The 26,302-nt window shown below is 40.1% G+C and overlaps 1 protein-coding gene across 1 annotated transcript in view; it reads left to right on the top strand.

Annotated features, from left to right (window-relative positions):
• NRG3 (neuregulin 3) overlaps positions 1 to 24,924 on the top strand; it is a gene marked incomplete at its 5' end in the record, with an annotated part of 601,033 nt that extends 576,109 nt beyond the window's left edge. The window contains 3 exons of the mRNA XM_081329735.1: positions 4,508 to 4,635; positions 12,840 to 13,013; positions 23,641 to 24,924. Coding sequence (XP_081185861.1) covers positions 4,508 to 4,635; positions 12,840 to 13,013; positions 23,641 to 24,148 — 810 coding nt within the window. The 3' untranslated portion in view covers positions 24,149 to 24,924. The remainder of the gene's footprint in view (positions 1 to 4,507; positions 4,636 to 12,839; positions 13,014 to 23,640) is intronic.
• Between the last annotated feature and the right edge of the window lie 1,378 nt (positions 24,925 to 26,302).

Here is a 26,302-nt window from a genome sequence, read left to right as displayed (position 1 = left end):
CCTTTTGCGACCTTCTGACAAGAAAGTCAATGGGGAGGTCAGATTCACTTTTACAGCTGTGCTATTAACAACTGCAGTGATTACTTAACAACCGGGCCGAGGAACTTTGTAAAATGGGGCAAAACTCAGTGAACGACTCTCTCACTTAGTAACAGAAATGTTGAGCTCAGTCGTGATCGTAAGTCAAAGACCACCTGCTCTGCTGTTAGTTGTGATGTGTTGACTGTTACTGAATTCCTCACTTTAGGAAGTGCTTATTTTATTTGCTTGTGTTTTTTTTTTAATGTCCTCAGTTTTTATGTTGCTCCAAATCAACAGGTGACTCTGTGCTCTTTTAGAGTTTGTGTCTGGTGTCACTGAATTTATTTTGCCCCTTTGGGTTGGACTTCCTTTCCACCCACAGTTGGAATGCACAGTGTAGAAATATACATTATCATTGCTCTCTTGCTTCTTGCTCAGGAGAATGTGATATGTAAATGCGAAGAAATAACTATAATTCTTCTACTTCCCCTTGTAGTGGGTTATAATGCATTGCAAATTTGCTTTCCACTTCAGCCAGCTCATTTACGTTTTCAGCTGTTTGCCTAGCTGCAGTTAAAATAATAATAATAATACATCCTTTCCCCTCTTTGTCACCTCTCTGTGCCAGCTACAAATTCAGCCGCTTGAAATACAAAAATAGTATGCAGAGCTAAAACTGCATTAAAAATCAGTGTGGAAGACTGTGCTTTCAATATATTTGTATTAACGCTTCACACATACTTTTGAGGAAAAAAAATAGTTTCTACTCTGAAATCTTCTATGTGAGGTTTAATGAATGGAAATTCATGGAAGTCATTGAAAATTCAAATGGTAAGACTTGACTTTATACAGAAATAGGCATGGTATATATAGAAATGACTGCCACAGGTTTCTTGTAGGAACACTGGAGGTGATGCATACGAAATCCATTTCAAAGGTTTCTTTGAACTGGAAAGTAATTCTGTATGGAGTTATTTAAATTGGTTATTACTGTTGCTGTTATTATTGTTATTTTAATGATCCAGTTGTGACTTTTGAACTGATTTGGGCCAGTTATTTGAATCTGACCCAATTTGATTCAAGCAATTTTTTTTTTACTAGTAAAAGACAAGTATGGAAGCATCTTAATTTATCTGTATTTGATGGGATACATTTAATTTGATTTATCAATTTAGATTGGCCATCCGAAAGAGAAGGATCAGTTTAAATCAATTTGAAATGTCTAGTAGTCACAGAGACCTAATTAATATATTTATCAGGTATCTCTTCAAGGTGTGGTCAAAAAAATCAATATGGTGGCCATATTGGGGCATATATGACACACATAAAACCCTTAAGTTTAAATGAAAAATATCTCTGAGACATTAGATAGTCCGAGCCACCAAAATAGAACTGTATGACTTAGACATGGATTTAGACTTAACAGAATTAGCCATCATCAAGATGTGGCTCCACAATAACAACAACAACAACTGTTTCACATCTAATGTGCAAGTGCAGCAAAATCACACAAACTGATTACAAAGCTAGACATGACCAATTTGCTAAATAAATCCACTGGGCATTGTGTAAACAATACAACTTGCCTGTGTCTGAAAAGTCGTGGGAACATAGGGTGGAAAAAGTTGTTGAGAATGAGAGGGTGAAGATCTTGTGGGACTTCTGAATACAGACAGATCGCCATTTGGAACACAACACGCGAGATATCGCAGTTGTAGAGAACCGAAGCGTACAGCTGATTGATATCGCTGTACCACGAGATGCCAGAGTCGAAGAAAAAAAACTGAAAAAAAATTACAAAATACCGCGACCTGGCCATCGAAACTGTCTGATTATGGATGAAACGTGTAACAGTGATACCCATTATCATCAGGGCACTGGGAACTATGTCCAAAAACTTTGCAAAATACATCAAGAATTTGCAGCTTCCTGCAATAACTCCAGCAATGCTACAAAAAAAACTGCAGTACTCGGAACATCTTACATCTTTAAGGAAGTACCTGGTTGATACCTAGGATGCTGGCAGCAACCTGTGTCAACCATCAACGCCAGTCAGTTTGAATGGTCAGTTGCCTGAGGTTCATGTTTAATGAATAAAAGATAATAATAATAATAAAGTATTCCAAGTGTGGCATTGTAAAGTGGTATTAACACTTCACGTGATCTTGATTCTATCCCTGTGTTAATGCAGCCTAGCACTGTGTTGGCTTCTAAGTATCTTAGAATAAAAGGATAAAGGCATTTTGTACAACTACACAAACGTTCCAGATTTTGCAGTGGAGAAGGTAGCCAGTCTGGATTGACTTTTACTTGAAGAGCATTTTTTCCCCTGTACATGAATGGAAATAAAGTAGAATACTTGAATTTTAATGAGATTCCGTATTTCCCATGCAGGACAGATTCTCAGCAGGAATGTCTACGTGTTTGGGAAGCTGTGTAATTATTTAACTGGGAAATTACAGAGGGGAGATTTAGAGGTTGGAGAGAATGAAAATAGAATGGTTGCCTATTTAAACTAAAATAGAATGTAGTCTATAGGCTAGTTTTCAACAAAAATAAGAGTTATACTGATAACTAAAATAGATGTATGCTGAAAACTAGAGTGGGGATTTAAATAAATATGCACTGAAAGAGTACCGTATATATGCATATCTCACCTCAAAGGAAAGTGCCTTGTGTTTTTTTATTAAGATCTGTGAGAGATTGGCTTTTGATCCTCATTTGAGGAACGTGTTAATGATTTTATTTAGAGGAGAAACAATAGAGGTACACTTTAAATTTCTATGTAATTTTGCGCATCTGTTTGACCCTGAATGGCCTCAGCTAAAAAATGCAAACAGACACATATGCAAAACTGTAATTGCATATTCAGTCATGTTCTTCATAAACCATTCTCCATTTCAATTTATTTTGCTCTTTATTTGATGCTTATTTTTAAGCCAAATGGCATCGCATGAAGGAGCATATTCAGTCATAAGGCACTACAAATCTATATCTGGATTTTTACTGAAATGCAAATTCTTGATTTTATTGCATTGCACCTTAATCAACATTTATACAATGCACTCGTATACACAGGGATGAAGGGTTTAGCAGAATCTATATTTGGATTGTTATTTAGATGTGGATTATTTATTTTATTGCCTTGCACCTTATCATAATCAACTTTTGTACATTGTACTAGTATACACAGGGATGAAGGATTATAAGAAGAGGCCATATTAAAAATGAGTTCCTTGATAAATAAAGTATCAGAGGGGGTCCTCATTGCTTAGAAAGACAGCAAAGTGGAACATCTTCCAGATGTTTATTATTTTTTTTATTTTATTGTTGGAATTTGAAGAACCTCAGTGCAATAAACTGCTTTGGCTTTGGGCCATTCTCAGCCTGCAAACATCTGTGCTTATCAAGTGCGAAGAATCAGAACCACACGTTTTGCTTCAGTTGAGATGATTTATTTCTCATGCCTATGCAGAAGAATCTAATCAACTAACAAGCACTAAATTGGCGCTAAATAAGAGTCAACGGAATTCAAGGGGGATGGACTTAGACCACTTGTGGCAATGTAACGACTCCTGGCTGATTCCTCTCTTGACTCCACCCTCAGGCATCTCCTGCTCTTCTACAATGCTAGCTTAAAGTGCCTTGCCTCCATTGTCAGCACTTCTGGTGTCTTTGTTTTCAGGCCCTGCTGGCCAAAATAACAGATAAAGCCCAACAGAGTCAATAAATCTTGAGATGCCTTTGAGTAATGTCAGTGGAAAGAAGAATAATTTTTTTATTTTATTTTATTATTTTATTTTATTTTATTTTATTTTATTTTATTATTTTATTTTATTTTATTTTATTTTATTTTATTATTATTTTATTTTATTTTATTTTATTTTATTTTATTTTATTTATTTTATTTTATTTTATTTTTTTATTTTATTTTATTTTATTTTTTTATTATTTTATTATTTTATTTTATTATTTTGTTTTGTTTTGTTTTGTTTTGTTTTGTTTTGTTTTATTCTGTTCCATTCTTTTATTTTTGGAATACAACAGTCCTCACCTTGGAAAAGTTGTTCAGCTCTAACCAAGGTGAACCAAGGACCTACCTTAGCTTAAAGGAACTATATTGCAAACTGCAAATCAACCAACACCACCACATCTGGAGAGGGGGCTGATTTTGCAAGGCCAAAATTACAGTTGCTTATGTGCCGTAGATTCTCACTGTAGGATCCAGATTTGATGCAAACGAGATTCTCAGGAGGTGAACATTTTCCCCCCCACTAGATACATTTAATTTGAGCAAAGACATGATGCCCATCTGTTAGAAGTGAACTAGATCGAAGCTGTTTTCATCTAGCTTGATGTCCAACTTTGAAAGAGCCAAAGTGTTTAACCTATCCCTCCCTCCCTCCCTCCCTCCCTCCCTCCCTCCCTTCCTTCCTTCCTTCCTTCCTTCCTTCCTTCCTTCCTTCCTTCCTTCCTTCCTTCACAGTATTCAACAACAAGAAGACATCAAGAGCCAGTGATGGGGGAAATGATGGAATCTAGTTTTTCAGGCACTCAGTCCTTTCCTGAAGCTTTGTCTGCGGAAAGAGGAGGCCAGGCTGCAAAACCACATAGGTAAGGACATGTTTTGTTTTGTTTTTAAAATGGCTGTTTCTTTTGTGAGACAAATGCAAGGCAAGGGAACATGGTCACTTAGGATATTTAAGAGAACCTCTGTTTGTTTGTTAAGCAGAGAGCATGGAGAGCCTTCCCTTCTAAGATGTCAAAGCCATTATTTCAGCTGACGGATTGTTACCTTTCACTTTTCTATAACGGGCCTACAGAGGACTCTTAAACAAGAGTCACAGACCAGCGAATAAGATCGTTATATTCCATTTCCTCTGACTGTTCTCTTATCGATGCATGAAGTTAATAACCCAGCCAAAGGCAGGCTACAGAGTTAACTTGGGCTGACAAATACGATTCAGTGTAAAAAAAAAAGGGGGGGGGGTTGCACGACATGGCGCCTGTAACTAGCAAAGGCTGGTTAAGTGGGACCTTTCTATTGGTTTTTAGTGACTGAAAGCAAAGGGCATTATAAGGAGAGTGGATCAATGTGTGCACATTGGTCATGATGTGTCTCTACTCTATCTCATCTCTGTCTCTGTTTCCCATCTCCATATCTATCTATCTATCTGTCTATCTATCATCTATCTATCTATCTATCTATCTATCTATCTATCTATCTATCTATCTATCTATCTATCTAATCTATCATCCAATTTATATGCTGCCCATCTATGAAGAACTCTGGGCTGCTTGCAATGCCATAAATAAAGTATAAAACAATTGCAAGGTTAAGAACATTAAACCATTGGACACTGAAATTAAAAAAACAGCAACAACAACCACACATTAAAATTGACAAGTCAGATACAAAGGACCATACATTGTCTGTCTGTCTGTCTGTCTATCTCAGGGGTCAGCAACCTGAAACAGTGAAAGTGCCACTCGGAACCGGTTCCCTCACAAAAGGAAAAACTGGGAGCCGCAAAAAATGTGTGTGCATGCGCGTACATGTGCGCATGCACAGAACAGGGTTTGACTGAAGAGTGGAGCCAAGGCGAGATATGCACCTACCCTGCATATTTGAATTGATTGGTTGAAAATTTTTAGTCCCACTTTTTTTTGGGGGGGGGACTGCACATGGCAGAGAACTAGGAGCCACAGGAGACGGCTGAAAGAGCCGCATGCGGCTCCGGAGCTGCGGGTTGCAGACCTGTGGTCTATCTCATCTATCAGAAAATGACCCTCTTAATTGCATGCTCTTTATGACTGCGAGATTTGATTATCAGACAAGGATAAAAGTGTTGAGATTCACCAGAAACTCAAAATAAGTAATGAATAAGTAACCCAGAATTAAAAGAATACGTGAATACATAACCTAGAAGTTAAAGAAAGTCAGAAACCAGGCAGTATGGAAAGACTTGCATGAATCTGAAACTATTACTGTAATGTGTGATTTAGAGCATAAGTTGAATCTGATTGATCAATTATTGGTGAAGTGTGGTTCAGAAAGTGTAGGATTGAACTAATGCAGCACTATACAGTAGATGCAGTAACAGATATGCAATAATGGCAATTTCAGTAGAAGATCATTAATTTTACTCTCAATGCTGTACTTATAGAGAAAATCCATAACAGATGTTCGGTTGGCTTAGGAAAGTTCATATTCTAAATATCACTGGAAAAGTAACATTTGGTTTGGATCATTCCTTCATATATGGTGACACAAGAATTTTTGAATCTTAAAAATTTAATTCCCTTTTCAACCTGTGATGTTTTCACTAAAATGTGCAAACCCGTATATTCCAAGGAGAGTGAATTAGTTTTGAATATGCTACAGTAGCTCCTGCAAGGATATTTTATGAGAAAATAGGTTTAATTCCTTCTATGGAAGAAGGTCTAATTAAGCCTGCTTTGATGTGTAAAGTAACTTTGCATGATAGGAGACTTGACACATAATTTAATTCAATCTGGAAAGCATTCAGAGTCTTCAATGGAGTGATTCAGTGTATGGATTTGTACACATCCAAAATTTGAGTTACTGTCTGCATAAAGTTTATATTTTAATTTTACAGGATTCTCAAATTAAAACAGACTTCTACTGTATGAGTATGGGCAGAGTTTATTATCCTTCAGAATTTTATTTTACGATACTGCGCTGATCCTGATTCCTGATATTTACCCATTGCTTAGGCAACTTCCAGTCTTTTAAAATGATACAGTGTTCATGATCAATTAACGATGTTGTGAAATATTGTAATTTCTACATTTGTAAACTCCTTGTTTATTCATTTCAGTCATTTCTGACTTTTTTATCCCTGTCCTTTTTTATTTTGTTCTTTTGCTTTTTCTGTAAAATATACTTTAAAAAACAAACAAACCTGGGCACAGATAAGTATGTTGATATAGCTATTTGTGGATGAATAATCACCTGACCTATCAAAAGCTTCAGGATGTTATTTGAATTTAAGGTAATGGGTCAAATCACCCGTACATTTTTACCTTTTTACTCAAACAACAGGTGGTATTTAAAATAAATATGAGAAGCTTTTTTTAATAGAGTCAGTAAATTTGAACATTTAAAAGTTTGGTGAAAGAAACGTATTTTAGCATTTTTATAAAATCAAGGGAGTGTGGGGAAAAACATATTTTTTTTATTTTTTATTTTATTTTAATTCCATTTATATCCCGCCCTTCTCTGAAGACTCAGGGCGGCTTACAAGCTTAGCAGTATGCCTCTTAGGATAATATTCTTCAGAGGAGTTGGTTGAATTTCTAGCAATGGAAGGATCTTTGAAGGATATAATGATGATATAAATAACAGGAAAGGTCTTCATGGAAGAAGCCATCAGATTTAGCTTTATCAGTCAATATTAAACACTAAATTGTGCCTGACAGGCAATTCAGAGACAGTGCTGATTCTTTCTTTCTTTCTTTCTTTCTTTCTTTCTTTCTTTCTTTCTTTCTTTCTTTCTTTCTTTCTTTCTTTCTTTCTTTCTTTCTTTCTTTCTTTCTTTCTTTCCCTATCTCCCTCTCCCCCTTTCTCTCTCTTCCTCTCTTTCTCCTTCCCTCCCTCCTTCCCTCCTTTCCTCCCACCTTCCCTCCCTCCTTCCTTCCTTCCTTTCTTTCTTTCTTTCTTTCTTTCTTCCTTTCTTTCTTTCTTTCTTTCTTTCTCTTTCTTTCTTTCTTTCTTTCTTTCTTTCTTTTTCTTTCTTTCTTTCTCTTTCTTTCTTTCTTTCTTTCTTTCTTTCTTTCTTTCTTTCTTTCTTTCTTTCTTTCTTTCCCTATCTCCCTCTCCCCCTTTCTCTCTCTTCCTCTCTTTCTCCTTCTTTCCTTTCCTCCTTCCTTCCCTCCTTCCCTCCTCCCCTCCTTTCTTTCTTTCTTTCTTTCTTTCTTTCTTTCTTTCTTTCTTTCTTTCTTTCTTTCTTTCTTTCTTTCTTTCTTTCTTTCTCTTTCTTTCTTTCTTTCTTTTTCTTTCTTTCTTTTTCTTTCTTTCTTTCTTTCTTTCTTTCTTTCTTTCTTTCTTTCTTTCTTTCTTTCTTTCTTTCTTTCTTTCCCTATCTCCCTCTCCCCCTTTCTCTCTCTTCCTCTCTTTCTCCTTCTTTCCTTTCCTCCCTCCTTCCCTCCTTCCCTCCTCCCCTCCTTTCTTTCTTTCTTTCTTTCTTTCTTTCTTTCTTTCTTTCTTTCTTTCTTTCTTTCTTTCTTTCTTTCTTTCTTTCTTTCTTTCTTCTGCCATGTTTAATCAAACACTTTTCAAGCCCCACCTGAAGCACATTATAGCCAGATGCATCCAACTGAGGAAATCAAGAGCCAGGACAGAGTTCTAAAATCACTATGAATAAACCAGTCAGTCCTAGAGGAGATCAACCCTCACTGCTCTTTAGAAGGCTAGATCCTGAAGTTGAAACTCAAATACTTTGGCCACCTAATGAGAAGGAAGGACTCACTGGAGAAGAGCCTAATGCTGGGAAAGGTTGAGGGCAAGAGAAGAAGGGGAGGACAGAGAATGAGGTGGGTGGGTGGAGTCACTGAAGCAGGACGCATGAGCTTAAATGGACTCCAGAAGATGGTAGAGAACAGGAAGGCCTGGAGGAACATTGTCCATGGGGTCGTGATGGGTCGGACACAACTTCACAACTAACAACAACAACCTATACACAAGAACCTGATCTACTAATGGACAAGGCCAATTGGCACCAGATAAGAGTCAACGGACTTCAAGCGGGGCTGGACATGGGTCTCTTACAGGGCTTTGTGACTTCATACTGATGATGCATTTGATCATCCCCTTGTTCATCTCCTACAGCATGTCCTGATCTGCTCCTCTAGCCCTTGAGTGGATTTCTGCCCATGGAATGAATCCACCTGTGTTGAAGAAAGGCCGATGAGCAATAACAAGCAGGGCATCATGGTGCAACATAAGGCTTCCACTGCTCTTTCAGCATTGCTTGAAGTTAGTTGACAGTGTGGATCACATCTAATTATTGTTGCTATTTATTATTTTGCTTTTCTCCAAGAAAACAAAGCAACATATATTTCCCCCCTAATTTCCTTCCCATAATAACAGCCCTCTATAATAAGCCGGATATAGGTAGAGAATAATTGGCGAAAGTTGAGTTCCAAAGTTGAACTGGGACTTGAAGCAATTTCCCTAATTTGAGTCCAACAGCTTATCTGCTCCATGTGCTACATCATAGTCACAATGTTAGCCTAGTAATGTATAAACAGATTTGACTTAAAGAGATTTGAGCCTGAGATGATTTGTAACCTCGCTTTTGTACATTTTACAAATCAGATATTTAATACATCAAATCCACAAGGGGGGAGGGGAAGAGATGGGGAATTGACTTCCAAATTTAGTGATTAATAAACCTCAAGTTGATGTTCTTCATCATATAGCTCCTTAAACATTACTTTATGCTATTAGTTTATGAGTGTTACGCATAGGTGATACATTAGTCATCTGTCTGGTTTCATAAGTTGGTCCTGCATCACCGCCAGGGTGACATATAGCACTTTTGAAACTCATCTTGATTTATTCTTGCCCTACGGCATTTTTAAAACCTCACACAGGGACTGGAAGTGCAGATGTTAGAATCGTGACCATTTAGTGTTCATGAAGCCAGAATTCTGAGTGTCTATTAAGCAAATCACTTATAGAAACTCTGTGAAGGTGTTTTTTTGTGTGTGGAAAATTATAAAATTATAAATTGCCATTGATCAGTGAAGTAATTAAATAAATTTATGTGATATCATGGCAGCTATGGTGGCGCAGTGGTTAGAATGAAGTACTGCAGGCTACTTCTGCTGACTGCCGGCTGCCTGCAATTCGACAGTTCGATTCACACTGGCTCAAGGTTGACTCAGCCTTCCCTCCTTCTGAGGTCGATAAAATGAGGACCCAGTTTGTTGGGGACAAGATGATGACTCTGTAAACTGCTTAGAGAGGGCTGTGAAGCTCTGTGAAGTGGTATATAAGTTTAAGTTCTGTTGCTATTTTAATTGAAGTTTTGATAAACATAATACAAACTAATACAAATTAAACTAAAAGAAAAAGAGAAAAAACTCCATAAGGTTCAGAAAAAAAGGGACTTCCAGATTAAGAAATGGTGGACTGATATACAAAAATGTGTAGCTGACCTTGGGAGATGATTAAAATTAAACTAAGAGCTGGTAAATCAGCTCGTCCTCTCCAGACAAAGAAATGAGCTGAGCTCAACCACAAATGTTCCAGACAGTTGCTTATCATGAGAGGACAGGAAGATAGAGGTCTTCAACGGGTTTAGAACTCTGGAAGATATTTTGCTCGCACCATGGTTAATACCTTTGAAAGGATACAAAGTTCACATACTTTCTTTTCTAATTTCTTCTGGAAATTACAGGCTAACTGTTTTTTTTTCAGATGTTAGGAATCCTTGTACCAAAAGGTTTTATAGCACCAGATGAGTTTCTTTCAAAGAAAGGAAAGTTTTAACTACAAGCTGAAGGAAAAGAAGACATCAATTTGATTTAAAATTACAGAACGAAGCAAAATATTCTGACATTGCACATATTGGAGGATATTTTTGAACAATGAATTCAGAACCTAATTTTAATAGTGTCAACAGAGACATCTGCTTCAATGAATAGACTGTGTCTAAAAGATGTGGCATGGAAACAAGTACAATCTGAGAACCTCAAAACTGAATTGAAAGTGGATTTACAAATGACAGGCTACAAGAAAGACATGGATAAAAAAAGTTACACTGGACATGAAAGAAAGGGAAGGGAAGGGAAGGGAAGGGAAGGGAAGAAGAGAAGAGAAGAGAAGAGAAGAGAAGAGAAGAGAAGAGAAGAGAAGAGAAGAGAAGAGAAGAGAAGAGAAGAGAAGAGAAGAGAAGAGAAGAGAAGAGAAGAGAAGGCGGAATGGAATGGAATGGAATGGAAGGGAAGGGAAGGGAAGGGAAGGGAAAAAGAGAAGAGAAGAGAAGAGAAGAGAAGAGAAGAGAAGAGAAGAGAAGAGAAGAGAAGAGAAGAGAAGAGAAGGCGGAATGGAATGGAATGGAATGGAAGGGAAGGGAAGGGAAGGGAAGGGAAGGGAAGGGAAGGGAAAAAGAGAAGAGAAGAGAAGAGAAGAGAAGAGAAGAAAGAGAAGAAAGAGAAGAGAAGAGAAGAGAAGAGAAGAGAAGAGAAGAGAAGAGAAGAGAAGAGAAGAGAAGAGAAGAGTGTCACTGTACATTTTTTTTTGTTCGTCAGAAAAGTTCATTTCTAACTGTACATTTTCCCTGCTTTCTGCACCTGTGGAGATACCACTTATCTGGTAACCATAGTGAATCCCATATGACCAGTTATGTTATGGTTTCAGACTGTTTAGTGTGCATGTCTAGAAAAAGTTTCTCACAGTTATTCTTTATTGTCTTTCACTTTTGCTGTTACTATCTGTTACGTTAGGATGTAGTCAGCTAGCTCTCTTTATAATATATATTTAGTTTTTATATTTTTGTAATTAAAAGGTATTTAGTAAGATTATGTGTCGTGTTTTATTTCCTTCCTTCATGCACATCATGCATCCTCTGAAGCACGATCCTTCGCCCTCTACTAAGGTGATTTATACCTTGACAAAGAAAAGAGAAGAGAAGAGAAGAGAAGAGAAGAGAAGAGAAGAGAAGAGAAGAGAAGAGAAGAGAAGAGAAGAGAAGAGAAGAGAAGAGAAGAGAGCCATGGCTGATATCTTAATAATTTAAAGAAATATGGAAACAGAGTGTGACCTGGATAATTTTCCCATATTGGATTTACAAAAGAGGCTTCTTAATGTTTTGAAGCATCTTGTGAGAAGGAACAAAAAAATGAGAAGAAATCAAATTTTAGGACATCATTTGAACAGACTAAAGATTAAGTCTGTTAGAAATAACAATGTTGGTTTATTTGCTCAAGGTTAAAGTTGATATATCTCTAGTAACCCTTAATGGACATTTTGTGAAGGCAAGGCAACAAGTAAAGCTTGTTAACGAGCGATCCAACTTAGAAGTAAGGAGAAATTTCCAGATAGTTTCAACAATTAATCAGTGGAACAGCTTGCCTCCAGAAGTTATGGATGCTCAATCACTGGAGGTTTTCAAAAATAGAATGGAGAACCATTTGATGCCTTGAGCAAGGTGTTGGACTAAGATCTCTGAAGTCCCCTCTAACCCTATTATTCTATGCTCTGTATCGCTGATGTAGTACAACTTCCTTCCAAGACCTAAACTCTGATGGTTTAGAATAGAATAGAGCTGAAAGGGACCTTGGAGGTCTTCTAGTCCAGCCCCCTGTTGAAGCAGGAGAACCTATACTATCTCAGGCAAGTGTCTGTCCAGTCTCTTCTTAAAAATCTCCAGTGATGGAGCACCCATGACTTCTGGAGGCAGCTGTCCAACTGGTTAATTCTCCTCATTTAGGAACTTTCTCCTTAATTCCAGGTTGCTTCTTTCTTTGGTCAGTTTCCAACCATTGCTTCTTGTCCTGCCTTCTGGTGCTCTGGAGAATAATTTGACACCCCCCCTGTCTTGTGGCAGCCCCTCAGATACTGGAATACTGCTATCATGTCTCCCCTATTTCTTCTTTTCTTTAGACTAGCCAAACCCATGTCCTGCAGCCCTTCTTCGTATGTTTTAGTCTTCAGGCCTTGGGTCATCTTAGTTGCTATTCTCTGCACTTTTTCCAAGGTCTCAACATCTTTTTTTGTGGTATTGTGACCAAAATTGGTTGCGGTATTCCAGGTGTGGCCTCAACAGTTTCTGTCGCTTTGTTCCCAGGAATTTTTCTTCATGCTGCAATGCAGTTCAGCAACCTGGAATGATGCACAGAAATGCTTTTCGAAGGACTCCTCCTTTACCACGGGGTAGATTCAGTGGCATTGCAGGACCAGCCTACCAACAGCTAGAAGACTCCAAGATCACGGATCAGGAGACCACAGGATCTTCTCAAGAGTAAGTAGGAGAAAACGAGAGAAACCAGTCTGCTGTGGGGAATTAAACTGAAGGAAGGCGTACGAAAATGAAAGAATGAACCCTTTTTAATGAAACCCACAGGTAGGTTTGACAGGACCCTCTTAAAACAGCATATGTGATGTCCCAAAAGTGCTTTTTTTCATGAGGCAGCTGGACTTTCTTCTTTTTAATTTTTGTCTTTGAAGAAGTTAATTAATTTTTGTCTTTGAAGACGTTTCGCTTCTCATCCAAGAAGCTTCTTCAGCTCTGCCTGGATGGTGGGGAATGGAAGGACGTATACTCCTTGCAGACAGCTAGTCATTTGCCTTCTTTTAATGAGCTGTTGAGGTCTCCTGGAGCCTTATCTGTGTCCTCAGGGTCACCTGAGTAGTGCAAATGGGTGTGGAGCCTTCTTGGAACTGCTGAAAGGAGTTGTGTTGTAGACTGGAGATGGGTGATGTCACATCAAAGAGGCCATCTATGTCAAAACTGAACAGCCTTCTCTCAACAGAGGGGGAAGGATATAACATCAGTCTACAACAGACTCCTTTCAAGAGGCCCAACACCCATTTGCACTACTCTGGGGACCCAGAAGACACAGATAAACTTCCAAATGGTCTCTCAATGACTCTCTAAAAGAAGGCAAATGACCAGCTGTCTTCAAGGAGTATAAATCCTTCCATTTCCCACCATCCAGGCAGAGCTGAAGAAGCTTCTTGGATGAGAAATGAAACATCTTCCTTGCAGACAGCTGGTCATTTACATTCTTTTAGAGCAGGGTTGTCAAACTGGAAGCCCCACCCACCCCAGCTCCGGCAAGGGGAAAAAAGTTGTGATACATAGCGACACGTTGACACCCCTTTTTTAGAGAGAAGTTGAGGCCACTTGGAGGTTTACCTGTGTCCTCAGGGTCACCTGAGTGGTGCAAATGTGTCTGTAGCCTTCTTGGCTGCAGGATGTTTTCTGCCCTGGGTCCCTTCACCATTGAAGACAGGCACAGACTGTTAGGGATGAGTCTGTGTTGTCTGAATCTCAAACTGAAGCGCAAATGGTTCCTGGAGTCTGCATTTATTTTTCTGGAAATCCGTTCATACTCCTGCCTCAGGTGTCCCCCGTGGACACAGGTAAACCTCCAAATGGCCCCAACAACTCTCTAAAAAGAAGGCAACTGGCCAGCTGTCTGCAAGGAATATAAATCCTTCCATTCCCCACCATCCAGTCAGAGCTAAAGAAGCTTCTTGGGTGAGAAGCGAAACGTCTTCAAAGAGAAACAAGAAAGTTTGGTTGCCTCATTACAAAAAAAAAACACCTTTGGGACAACCAGGACCTGGATGACGGAGAATCTCCATAGATATTTAGCATATATGATGGACTCAATTCAAACTTAGTTGCATTTAAATTCAGTTTTGCCAACATTAGTGGGACTGGAACTGTGACCCTCTGTTTTATTAACTTATTTTATTTACATTTCATATGTTTTGAACTGCCCATCTTCCTTGGAGATTTTAGTAAAATGTTAAGAAGAAAATCCACTAATTAGTGTTGTTGTTGTTAGCTGCGAAGTCGTATCCGACCCATCGCAACCCCATGGACAACATTCCTCCAGGCCTTTCTATCCTCTACCATCTTCTGGAATCCATTTAAGCTCACGCCTACTGCTTCAGTGACTCCATCCAGCCACCTCCTTCTCTGTCGTCCCCTTCTTCTATTGCCCTCAATCTTTCCCACCATGAGGCTCTTCTCCAGTGAGTCCTTCCGTCTCATTAGGTGGCCAAAGGATTTGAGTTTCAACTTCAGGATCTGGCCTTCTAAAGAGCAGTCAGGGTTGATCTCCTCTAGGACTGACCGGTTTGATCGCCTTGCAGTCCAAGGGACTCGCAGGAGTCTTCTCCAGCACTATAGTTCAAAGGCTTCAATTCTTTGGCGCTCAGCCTTTTTTATGGTCCAGCTTTCACTGCCATACATTGCAACTGGGAAGACCATAGCCTTGACTATACGCACTTTTGTTGACAGGGTGATGTCTCTGCTTTTTAGTGTGCTGTCTAGATTTGTCATGGCTTTCCTCTGCAGGAGCAAGCGTCTTTTAATTTCTTGGCAGCAGTCCCCGTCTGCGGTGATCTTGGAGCCCAGGAAAACAAAATCTGTCACTACCTCCATTTCTTCCCCATCTATTTGCCAGAAGTTGAGAGGGCCGGGTGCCATGATCTTGGTCTTCTTAATGTTAAGTTTCAAGCCACCTTTTGCGCTCTCCTTCTTCACCTGAAACAAGAGGCTCTTTAGTTCCTCTTCACTTTCTGCCATTAGAGTGGTATCATCTGCATATCTCAGGTTGTTGATATTTCTCCCGGCAATCTTAATTCCAACTTTTGATTCATCTAGCCCTGCCTTTCTCTCTAATTAGTACTCACACACTGAAAATATATATATATATGGCTAGGCAATTCCATTATCAGGACCAAGCTAAGTGCCACAAAGCTTTTCGCCAGGAAAGATGTTATGCAAAAAGAGAAAACGAAAGAAAAAGAAAGTTAGGAAGGAAGTCCCAAAATTAGATACCTCCATTAAGAAATCTGCAATTCAAAGTGAGATTCAAAATAGAGACTTTAAGTTGACTATGTGAGTATATGAGTCGAATTAATCAAGCTCATTAGGATCTTGGAATGCATTTGCTCTAATTTATCTAGAAGTTTAAAAATGAGAGAAAACTTTCCGGACAGTAGGTCAGTGGAGAATCACTGATTAATATTCATCTCTAGGTTGTTGATTTTTGTGAGGCACTAAGATTTTTCTTTGATCTTTTGTCACTGTTCATCATAGTAATTGGAACCACTTATCTCAAAAATTGAGTAAGTTTGTCTAGATAAATCTTTTTTCCAATTAAGAAATCTCAGCATAATGCAAGGGTCCAAGTTTCAGTAGCCTGTACTTGAAGAATGAAGCAAGCAATTTAAATTTAAATTTAACCTACATCCTGTGCCTTTTGTCCTCTTCCCCAAACTCTGTAGTAACTATAGCTCTTTGTAAAAGCTGCTGGGGAGATGCTGAGCATGGGTATGCTCCATTGGCTTGTAGTTCTAATTTTTCCATTTTCAATGAACAATGCCATTTCTCTACCTTTCAAGCAGACCTGCTGATGTGCATGGTAGAGAGAAGGCATGAATTCAAATCCAGACACTGACTGGCATTTAGATTGGTAGAGGCTGCAGCATTATGAATGAAAACTGACCACACCCAATGAAGAAACTTAATGGAATTGTATTTCCAACAGCAAACATTTCTTCTTGGGAAGGCCAACTAGGGTTGGAAATATCAATGTTTCCCATGGCCTGCCCATGGTAGAGAAGTACAAGATATAAGCAATGGGGCCAATTCTAGTGGTGCACAAATTGGAAACTCAACGGTTCCATTTAGATTCGTGGTTTGGGATCTGGAGGTGGAAGAATTACATTTGAGCCACCCCTTTGAAAAAATAATTTCAACTGAAGGATATAATGGGTGAATGGTCAAAATTCCTACAACTTCTTCATTTGCAGGGGAACAGGGCACAATAATAGCTGGAGTGGTCAACCTGGTAGAGGACCTCACACCTGAAAAACACCAGCAGGATGAGTGAAGGATTCTCAAGCTCCCAAAAGCAAAAGAAACCTGTTGAGGTTCTTCTAAGGGATTTCCTTTATTGTTCCTCACCTCTAGACAGAAATCTTGCAGGCAACTTGCACCATAAAACATTACCCACTAGGAACTGTTAGGGAGGAACTGTCCTCACCCTTTTTCTCCCACACAAATCTAAAGCGCTGCCTTTCGCTACTCTAAAATGCAATTCTTTCTCTCCTGGGAAAATCTAGTTAGCACTCTATCACAAGGACAGCCTAGCAACCTCTTAACCATATAAGAAAGATTGTGTAACGTTGAAATACTGAACCAATGCAGAAAGCGTCCTCCTGTGTTCCAACTTAAAAATAATAATTTAAAAAAAATGATAACAACTGATTCAAATTAAAACCTTCCTTTTGCATCTTCTGAAGATACCTTGGCTTAAAAAGACATGCTGTAGAAAACTGTCCATTGACTTGCCCAGGGTTTCCAAAACCACAGTCTCCCATGTCTTTTGCTCTCTAAGGCAGGGGTCTCCAACTTCTGCGACTTTAAGAGTTATGGACTTTGACACACAGACACACACACACACACCCCAGAATTCTCCAGCCAGCATGACTGGCTGGGCATTTCTAGGAGTTGAAGTCAACAACTCTTAATTTTTCCAAGGTTGGAGAGCCCTGCTCTAAGGGGTGGCTTTCTAAACTGCCAACGTCGTTGTGCCTTCTTTCAAACATCACCCTCTAGTTGCAGTTATGCAGACGAGGCCAATTCTCAGTGGAACATTAAGCCATGAGGTTGTGGATCGATAGCGCTGTTCTGAAGGGCTGATCTTGAGAAAGGCTTTTGTTTCCTCAGTAATAGGCATGTTGATCGATCAACATGGTTCTGTGTCTTCCAGAGTTTACAGAAGTGGTTGTTGAGAAGACAAGTGCGAGCAGGCAAACTAGGTTGGCCCAGGGTGATTGGCACAGCCAACGTTTCAGAATTGAGCGAAGCTGCCAAGTGGAGAATGCTTGGCAAATAGCAATAGAGCTGGTCCAGGTAAAAGGAGTCTGTCATTGTGAAAGAACCAGATGGTGCAGATGTGTAGCCTGGAAGCTATAAATGGAGCGAGATGGGACTTTCATAGCTGTTCATTGGGCCATTTAGCTCCGAACCAGCTGGATTGCCATCACGTGGCAGGCGCTGACACAAAGGCTGCAGGCTGACACCTGCAAAGAGGCAAGTGTGGGCATATACACTTGGCAGGTACATGAGCAAGAAATGACATACACATCCACTGAGCAGATTCTTTAGATCAAGAGCGCAGACGGCATGGGGCACACGGAGTAAAGATACATGACCTGCAACTGGAAAGAGGGTGGCCTTGGAAATACAGTGTCACACAAGATTTTAGAGGGCCTGATTAAAAATACAGGTGCTTCAAGTCTGAATGAATGAAGTTGAATATTTGAAAACTTCCCCCAACTTTATGCACCCTGAACAATCAGAGCTGTAAGCCTGGAGCATTGTGGGCATGTGTGCCGTCACCCCAGCCCCACCTCCCCTTGTGGGCCCTCCTCACCAGCAGCCCCCCGGGCACGGCCCATGCGGAGCAGTGCAACTCAGGACATGGCAGCCAGACAGCAGAGACAAGACTCTGCCCTCATGCCCCATTGCACACAGATGATGCTGCAGGGTGCGGACAGAGGGCGTATCTGCCATGGTGCTGCTGGGCCATCTGGGCGATCTGCGGTGGGCTGTGGAGGTGGTGAGTGGCCCGGCAGGTGGGCGGGGCAGGGAGTGGGGGTGGAGCATGGAGGAGGGGCAGAGCAGGCGGGACAGGGAGGGGTTGGTTTTTGGGCACTCAGTCTCTAAACGTTTCACCATCATTGGACTACATATAAATTATTTCTTATATACATACATCTATCTATCTATCTATCTATCTATCTATCTATCTATCTATCTATCTATCTATCTATCTATCTATCTCTATCTATCTCTATCTATCTCTATCTATCTATCTATCTATCTATCTATCTCTATCTCTATCTCTCTATCTCTATCTCTATCTATCTATCGATCATCTATCTATCTATCTATCTATCTATCTATCTATCTATCTATCTATCTATCTATCTATCTATCTATCTATCTATCTATCTATCTATTATTGGAACTTATATGCTGCCCTATCTCCCGAAGGACTCAGGGCGGCTAACAACAATAAAATACAATGATACAAAAGTTAAAAAGAATTAAATTAACAGCCCCAATAGAATAAATTAAAATTGTAGTTAAAAATTAAAAAACATTTTAAAATCCCTGTCAGTCCAGGTCAGCCTGATGGAAAAGAAGTGTTTTAAGGCCGCGGCGAAAGGACCGGAGATCCGGGGCCATCCAGAGCTCAAGGGGAAGTTGGTTCCATAGGGCTGGTGCTCCCACAGAGAAGGCCCTCCCCCCGGGGATCGCCAGCTGACATTGTCTAGCTGACGGCACCCTGAGGAGGCCCTCTCTGTGTGAGCGTACTGGGTGATGGGAGATCATTCCCGGCAGCAGACGGTCCTGCAAATATCCTGGGCCTAAGCCATGTAGGGCTTTATAGGTAAGAACCAGCACCTTAAATCTCACCCAGAGGACAACCGGTAACCAATGCAGCTCACACAGGAGGGGTGTAATATGGGAGTATCGGGATGCTCCCATCACTACCCGTGGGGCCGCATTCTGCACCAGCTGGAGCCTCCGGGTGGTCTTCAAGGGCAGCCCCATGTAGAGAGCATTGCAGTAATCTATACGGGAGGTAACGAGTGTGTGAGTGACCGTACGTAGGGCATCTCGGTCCAGATAGGGGCGCAACTGGCGCACCAGGCGAACCTGGGCGAATGCCCCCCTGGCCACGACTCCAATATGATCTTCAAAACTGAGTCGTGAATCCAGGAGGACGCATAAATTGCGTGCCCTATCAACGGGAGGTAACACCTCTCCTCCCATAACCAAAGATGGAACCTCTTGGACTAAACGAGATGCCGGTATGTAAAGCCACTCAGCCTTGGCCGGGTTGAGCCAGAGCCTGTTCTTCCCCATCCAAATCCGTACCACTTCCAGGCAACGGGACATCACATTGAGGGCATCACTGGGTTGGTTCGGGGTGGAGATTAAAAGCTGGGTATCATCAGCATATTGATGATACCTCACCCCGAAACCACGGATGATCTCACCCAGTGGCTTCATATAGATGTTGAACAGGAGGGGCGAGAGTACCGACCCCTGAGGCACCCCACAACTAAGGGGCCTAGGGGCTGACCTCTGCCCCCCTGCCAACACCGTCTGCGAACGGCCTGAGAGGTAGGAGGAGAACCATCATAGAACAATGCCTCCCACTCCCAACCCCTCAAGACGTCGCAGCAAGATACCATGGTTGATGGTATCAAAAGCCGCTGAGCAGGACAGAGGAATAACCCCTATCTCGGGCCCACCAGAGATCATCCACCAGCGTGACCAATGCCCTCTCCGTGCTGTACCCCGGCCTGAAACCCGATTGGTACAGATCCAGATACTCAGTTTCCTCCAGGACCAAAGGGAGCTGCCATGCCACCACATTCTCAACAACCTTTGCAAGAAAGTGAAGGTTGGAGACAGGACAAAAGTTATTTAAAATAGCTGGATCCAAAGCAGGTTTCTTGAGGAGGGGCCTTACCACCGCCTCATATATATGTGTGTGTGTATATATGTAATTTTTTTGGCTTGCTAACAAAGAATAAAGGGAGACAGATATGATCATTTCAAACTTATTTGTTCTCATCAGTCAGCCATACCCTTCTGAGATTCAAACCTGGGCCAACTGCGTCTTAAGCAGTTGTTTTAACCCCTAGGCCACAGTCTCTCTCTCTCTCTTTGTTAGCTGAGAAGCAAGGGAGATATGTGTGAAACGTTTGTTAAGTATTTAGAATGCACTTGCTTAGGTCCCAAACACGGGACAAATCTTATTTCCTGTTTCAGCCTAACCCAAGGCCATCTACAGGCAGTAGACACAGCAGTGGCAGCTCATATTTGTGTAATTTTTTTGGCTTGCTAACAAAGAATAAAGGGAGACAGATATGATCATTTCAAACTCAGAAGGGTATGGCTGACTGATGAGAACAAATAAGTTTGAAATGAAAAAAATTACACAAATATGAGCTGCCACTGCTGTGGCTACTGCCTGTAGATGGCCTTGGGTTAGGCTGAAACAGGAAATAAGATTTGTCCCGTGTTTGGGACCTAAGCAAGTGCATTCTAAATACTTAACAAACATTTAACATTTTATATATATATATATAGGTAAAGGTAAAGGTTCCCCCGCACATGCGTGCTAGTCGTTTCCGACTCTAGGGGCCGGTGCTCATCTCCGTTTCAAAGCCGAAGAGCCAACGCTTGTCTGAGGACATCTCCGTGGTCATGTGGCCGGCATGACTAAACGCCAAAGGCACACGGAATGCTGTTACCTTCCCACCGGAGTGGTCCCTATTTTTCTACTTGCATTTTTTACATGCATTCGAACTGCTAGGTTGGCAGAAGCTGGGACGAGTAACAGGCGCTCACTCTGTTATGCGGCACTCGGGATTTGACCCGCCAAACTGCCGACCTTCTGATTGACAAGCTCAGCGTCCTAACCCACTGAGCCACCGTGTCCCATATATATATATATATATATATATATATATATATATATATATATATATATATATATATATATATATATATATGTATGTATGTATGTATGTATGTATGTATGTATGTATGTATGTATGTATATGTATATGTATATGTATATGTATATGTATATGTATATGTATATATGTATATATGTATATATGTATATATATGTGTATATATATATATATATATATATATGTGTGTGTGTATATATATATATATATATATATATATATATATATATATATATGTATATATATATATATATATATATGTATATATATATATACATATGTGTGTGTGTGTGTGTGTGTGTGTATAATATCTATATACACTACTTCATATCAGGAGATATTCCTTTAGGAATCCTGTTTGCAGACCATTTTGGTTGCCCTCAAATTAATTTTTAATTTCTTTCCTTTGATGTTTAATGAGTAATAAAAAGAGAAGAAGAACATGCACGGACAGCATGAAACTCGGCTTCTTTTAGATCCAATACACCAGAGTCTTTCTTCCAGAGGGCGGGGAAAAACAACAACAATCCTTTTAGCTGAGGCTCACAGACAATGCATTTAAAATTCTTCATGCCTCAATAGATTCCAAATTTCTGGAATATAATTTAACATCACATTCACATCCCTGACCCTTATTTCTTTTCCCAGTGCACTATTTACAACCTTATGAATATTAAATCAAAAGGTGTCAACATAGAACAGGCCCTCAACATATTTTTTCAATTATACCATCAGACTTATATTTTGACCTTTATTGCTTCCTGGAACTCAAGCAATTTATTTCAAAAACCATTATGGGCACCCCTGGAAAGTTATTATCTTTCCCCTTTAATACTTTACCAGGGCCCTGGTTCTCATTTTACTCATAACTCAGTTGCTTTTCTCATATCAGAGGCTTTAAAACACATTTTGGAATCTGTTGAGAAGGCGATTCAGGTTTGATCTCGTGAAATCTTGACATTGTGAGATAATCCAACCCTGAAGATTGCTGACAAAGCATTCTTCTGGAATTAATGGACAAAACAGACATTAGCACTTTGGTCCAGCTCATTGCTAATTAAAACTTTTACAATGTTTCACAACAATAAGATTGCTGAATGACAACAGATACAATTGAAACACCTTGTCGCTGAATCTAGAGTTAATTTTGACTTTCAGTTGGAAACGTATCGTTAAGAGAGGTGATTAATTTGGAATATGGATCTGGACTATCCTGTTTCAAAATCAGTAAGCTATGGCCAGTGGGATTCAAATACATGAACAGCCAGTTCTCTGCGTGGATGCCACTTCCGGAAGTCCATTCTGGGCCTGGGCAACAAAAACAATAATAGCTACCAGTTCTGCCAAAGTGGTGCAAACCAGCTGAATCCCACCACTGGCTATATCCCTGATTTAAAAATAAAGGACATTTGGAAATTCTCTGAGTACAGCCAAGAAATTTCCCATTGAGCTAAGAAAGGTTACTCAAGTTACAGTGATGGAATGACATAAAGGTATAGAATAGGTGTCCCAAAGGCGATCAAACCGGTCAGTCCTAGAGGAGATCGACCCTGACTGCTCTTTAGAAGGCCAGATCCTGAAGCTAAAACTCAAATCCTTTGGCCACCTAATGAGAAGGAAGGACTCACTGGAGAAGAGCCTCATGCTGGGAAAGGTTGAGGGCAATAGAAGAAGGGGACGACAGAGAATGAGGTGGCTGGATGGAGTCACTGAAGCAGTAGACGTGAGCTTAAATGGACTCCAGAAGATGGTAGAGGACAGGAAGGCCTGGAGGAACGTTGTCCATGAGGTCGCGATGGGTTAGACATGACTTCGCAGCTAACAACAACAACAAGGTGTCCCAAAGGTGTTTTTGTACAAGGCAACTGGACTTTCTTGTTGTTGTTGTTTTTCTTTGAAGACGTTTCGCTTCTAGTCCAAGAAGCTTCTTCAGCTTCTGAAGAGTTGAAGATGCTTCTTGGATGAGAAATGAAACATCTTCAAAGAAAAACTAGAAAGTCCAGTTGCCTTCTGAAAAAGGAGGTTGACTTATTCTCCAAAGAATGAGGGCAGGACAAAAAGCAACAGGTGGAAGTGCCTCAAAGGGAGATTCAATTGGTAGTGAGAACAATTAATCAATGGAACAGCTTGCTTCCAAGAGTTGTGGGTGCTCCATTGCTGGAAGTTTTCAAACAAAAAAGGTTGAGCAATAATTTGTCTGGGATGCTGTAAGGACTTCTGCTTAGAAGACTTCCAAGGTCTCTTCCACCCTATGACTGCATGATGTTCTAACATCAAAGTGCCTGTCATGTTGACTTGTCTCTTATAAACCCATGATTCTCATATATTTTCCTTCCTAGGTTACCTCCTGGTTTAAAGACATCACAGAACGCTTCGATAAATATGCAACTGCCTTTGAGAGAAACAAGCTCTTATTTCAATAGCGCGGCCCCAAGAAATACGGTGGGCTACTCATCGCCGAGAGCCAATTCTGTTCCCATCATCCCTTCGGTGGGCTTAGACGAAGCCTGCATGCAGACTCAAAACACTTCAGACACCACAGGCGTCAAATGGTGCAAAAACTCCTATTCCACCGAAATGGTCAATCTGAGTGCCCCAGCCAGCAGCTGTCTTATTGCAGAACAACAAGAAGTCAAACTATTGTTAGAAACTGTCCAGGAACAGATCCGAATTCTGACCGATGCAAGGAGGTCGGACAACTTCGACCTTTCCAAGGTCAAGACGGAGAACAGTAGAAGTGGAAACACGGTTTTTCTTCCCATGAGCCCCGTGGCCAAATCGGAGCGAGAGCAGGCACAGTTCGTCTTAAAAAGTGAATCAAAAAGAGACTCGGCATCAGTCAAGTGACTTTGACCTTTGGGGGGGTGGACGGGAGGGTAAAATGGGGGTGGGGTGGGGTGGGGCTGTATGGTTCTGTGCATTTGAAGCTTTGCTAAACAGGAAAGAGAGGAAATTACAAATTATTTATATGCATTAATTTAAAAACATCTACTTAGAAGAAACCAAATAGTCTATCGCCCTCATCTCAGTGTTTTTTAACAAAATATTTTTTTAACGGAAAGAGTTACCAGGTGGTATGACCCTTAACCAGACGTTCTGTTTTTTGTTTTTTAATTCTTTCTGGTTGGTTTTCTTTCTTTTTTTCCTTTGTCCTTTTCTTTTTTAAACTTTTGCCCATCTCTCTTCTTGGGCTGTTTCTTCCAAGACTACATGTTCTCCCCAACTTTGTTGACGGAACTGTCAATGGGACTTTTTCACCTAAATAAAACCGTGCCGGGATGCAGCTCCTGGTCTCACTAAATTCCCACTGATTTTAGAGCATTTCATGTGAAAGGTTTTCAACTTCTTACAAGGAATTCGTGCCTTGTAATCCAAATCTCTGATATTCTTTGGTAATAATTTGACTCCTTCCTTCTCCAGATCTGCAGCGAAGACAGTTGCTGTACCCTAAGCCTTAGGCCACAAATTTGTAATAATAAAACAAATGCAAATGAGAAAAATCAGTGAAAGACCATCCCAAGTTGTGGTCTCCAGATCTTTCCAGATTCTGTGACTGATACCTCTTCACCCCAGCTAGCCAGGTTGTGCGGGAGATGATGATCAACCCAACCATTATATCTGAAGGAGAACATCAGAACATTGGGTTAAGTAGAAAGCTAAATATAATAGCAACATTTTCACAAGTAATGAACTATTTGCCTGGGTTAATAAATTTATTATGAGGGTGAAGGTGAAGGGATTTTGGAAAGAGTGTGTGTCTGTGTTCATTGGTTTGGGGTTTTTGGGGGGTTTGTGGAAGGTGTCTTTTCTCCTAAAAAATTAAGAAAATCCCAAAGTGCTTTTAGATCAGGCTAGCAACGTTCTTCAGGAGAACGTTTTTTCCCCCCTTCATTAATGCAAATAGATTTTTCTCCTGTATGACTCTTAGTGTTTATTGTCACGTCAAGATTCACATTCTAATACTCCGGCAAATATAAATATTTTACAACTCCCTTTTCTAACCGGATCTCTTGCATTTGCCATTCTCCAAACTCAACCAGTACAATGAAAGAAGATTTATTTATTTTTGAATTTGTGAGTTATAATTTAACACCATCTGTGCAATGCCAGATTGAGTAAGACTGTCTCACAATAGGTTTTTCTTTGTTCCTCCTTCACCTACTCCAGAAAGCTTAGTTTCAGAAGAAGAGTATTTAAGTAGCAAAATTCTAGGAAACTGTTTTGCCTGTTTTATCTTCAGGATCTTTGTGAGGAAGGTAAAACATTGCAAATATGCAGGTTATATTTATATATTATGATTTTTTTTTGTTAAAATGAAAATTAAGAAGGTCCCTTAAACTACATTATTTTCCAGGAAAGGTATGCTATTATTACCATGTTGTTCCTGAAGGTTACCTGTGAACTCCAAGGAAATTATTCAAATATATGCATTGTCTGTGGTTTTGTTTTTTGTTTTCTGTTCTTACCCAAGAACTAAAGGATCCAATATGTTCCTCTATTAAACATATATTTATAATTGCCAGTTCCATTTCTACAATCCCTATTGGTGCCAGCTATTGAGTACTGAAACCTACTTTGGCCATGTCAAAAAGTAAGGCTTAATTTTCTCACCTTATTCCTGATTGCCCTCATGAGGAATTCAATGGAATACAAGAACATGGATTAACCTATGTGGACTTTTCTATGAACTTCATACCCTCTTATATACTTCTGAAGTCTTCAGGCATTAATATATGGTAGAAAGAGGGTTCTTGGGCATAACTTAGGGGGCCTTTGGATGTCAAAACAAGAAATGCACTTCCTATTTTCTCTTCTCCTTTGCAAAGTTATTGGAAGAATTTACACATTTCCCCACAGAGGCATCATGCTAATTTAACATCTGAGGTTATGAAAGCACAGGACGGTTATATACCCTCGGCAAATCGTAAGGTCCAGAGCTATCGTTCTGATTTGCCCTTAAAGGCCTATAAAGGGGCAATTGGTGATACTCCCAAACCTTAA

The sequence above is a fragment of the Vipera berus genome, assembly GCF_964194415.1.
Source record: "Vipera berus genome assembly, chromosome: 5".
Classification (NCBI taxonomy): domain Eukaryota; kingdom Metazoa; phylum Chordata; class Lepidosauria; order Squamata; family Viperidae; genus Vipera; species Vipera berus.
This window is presented reverse-complemented; position numbering and strand designations above follow the sequence as displayed.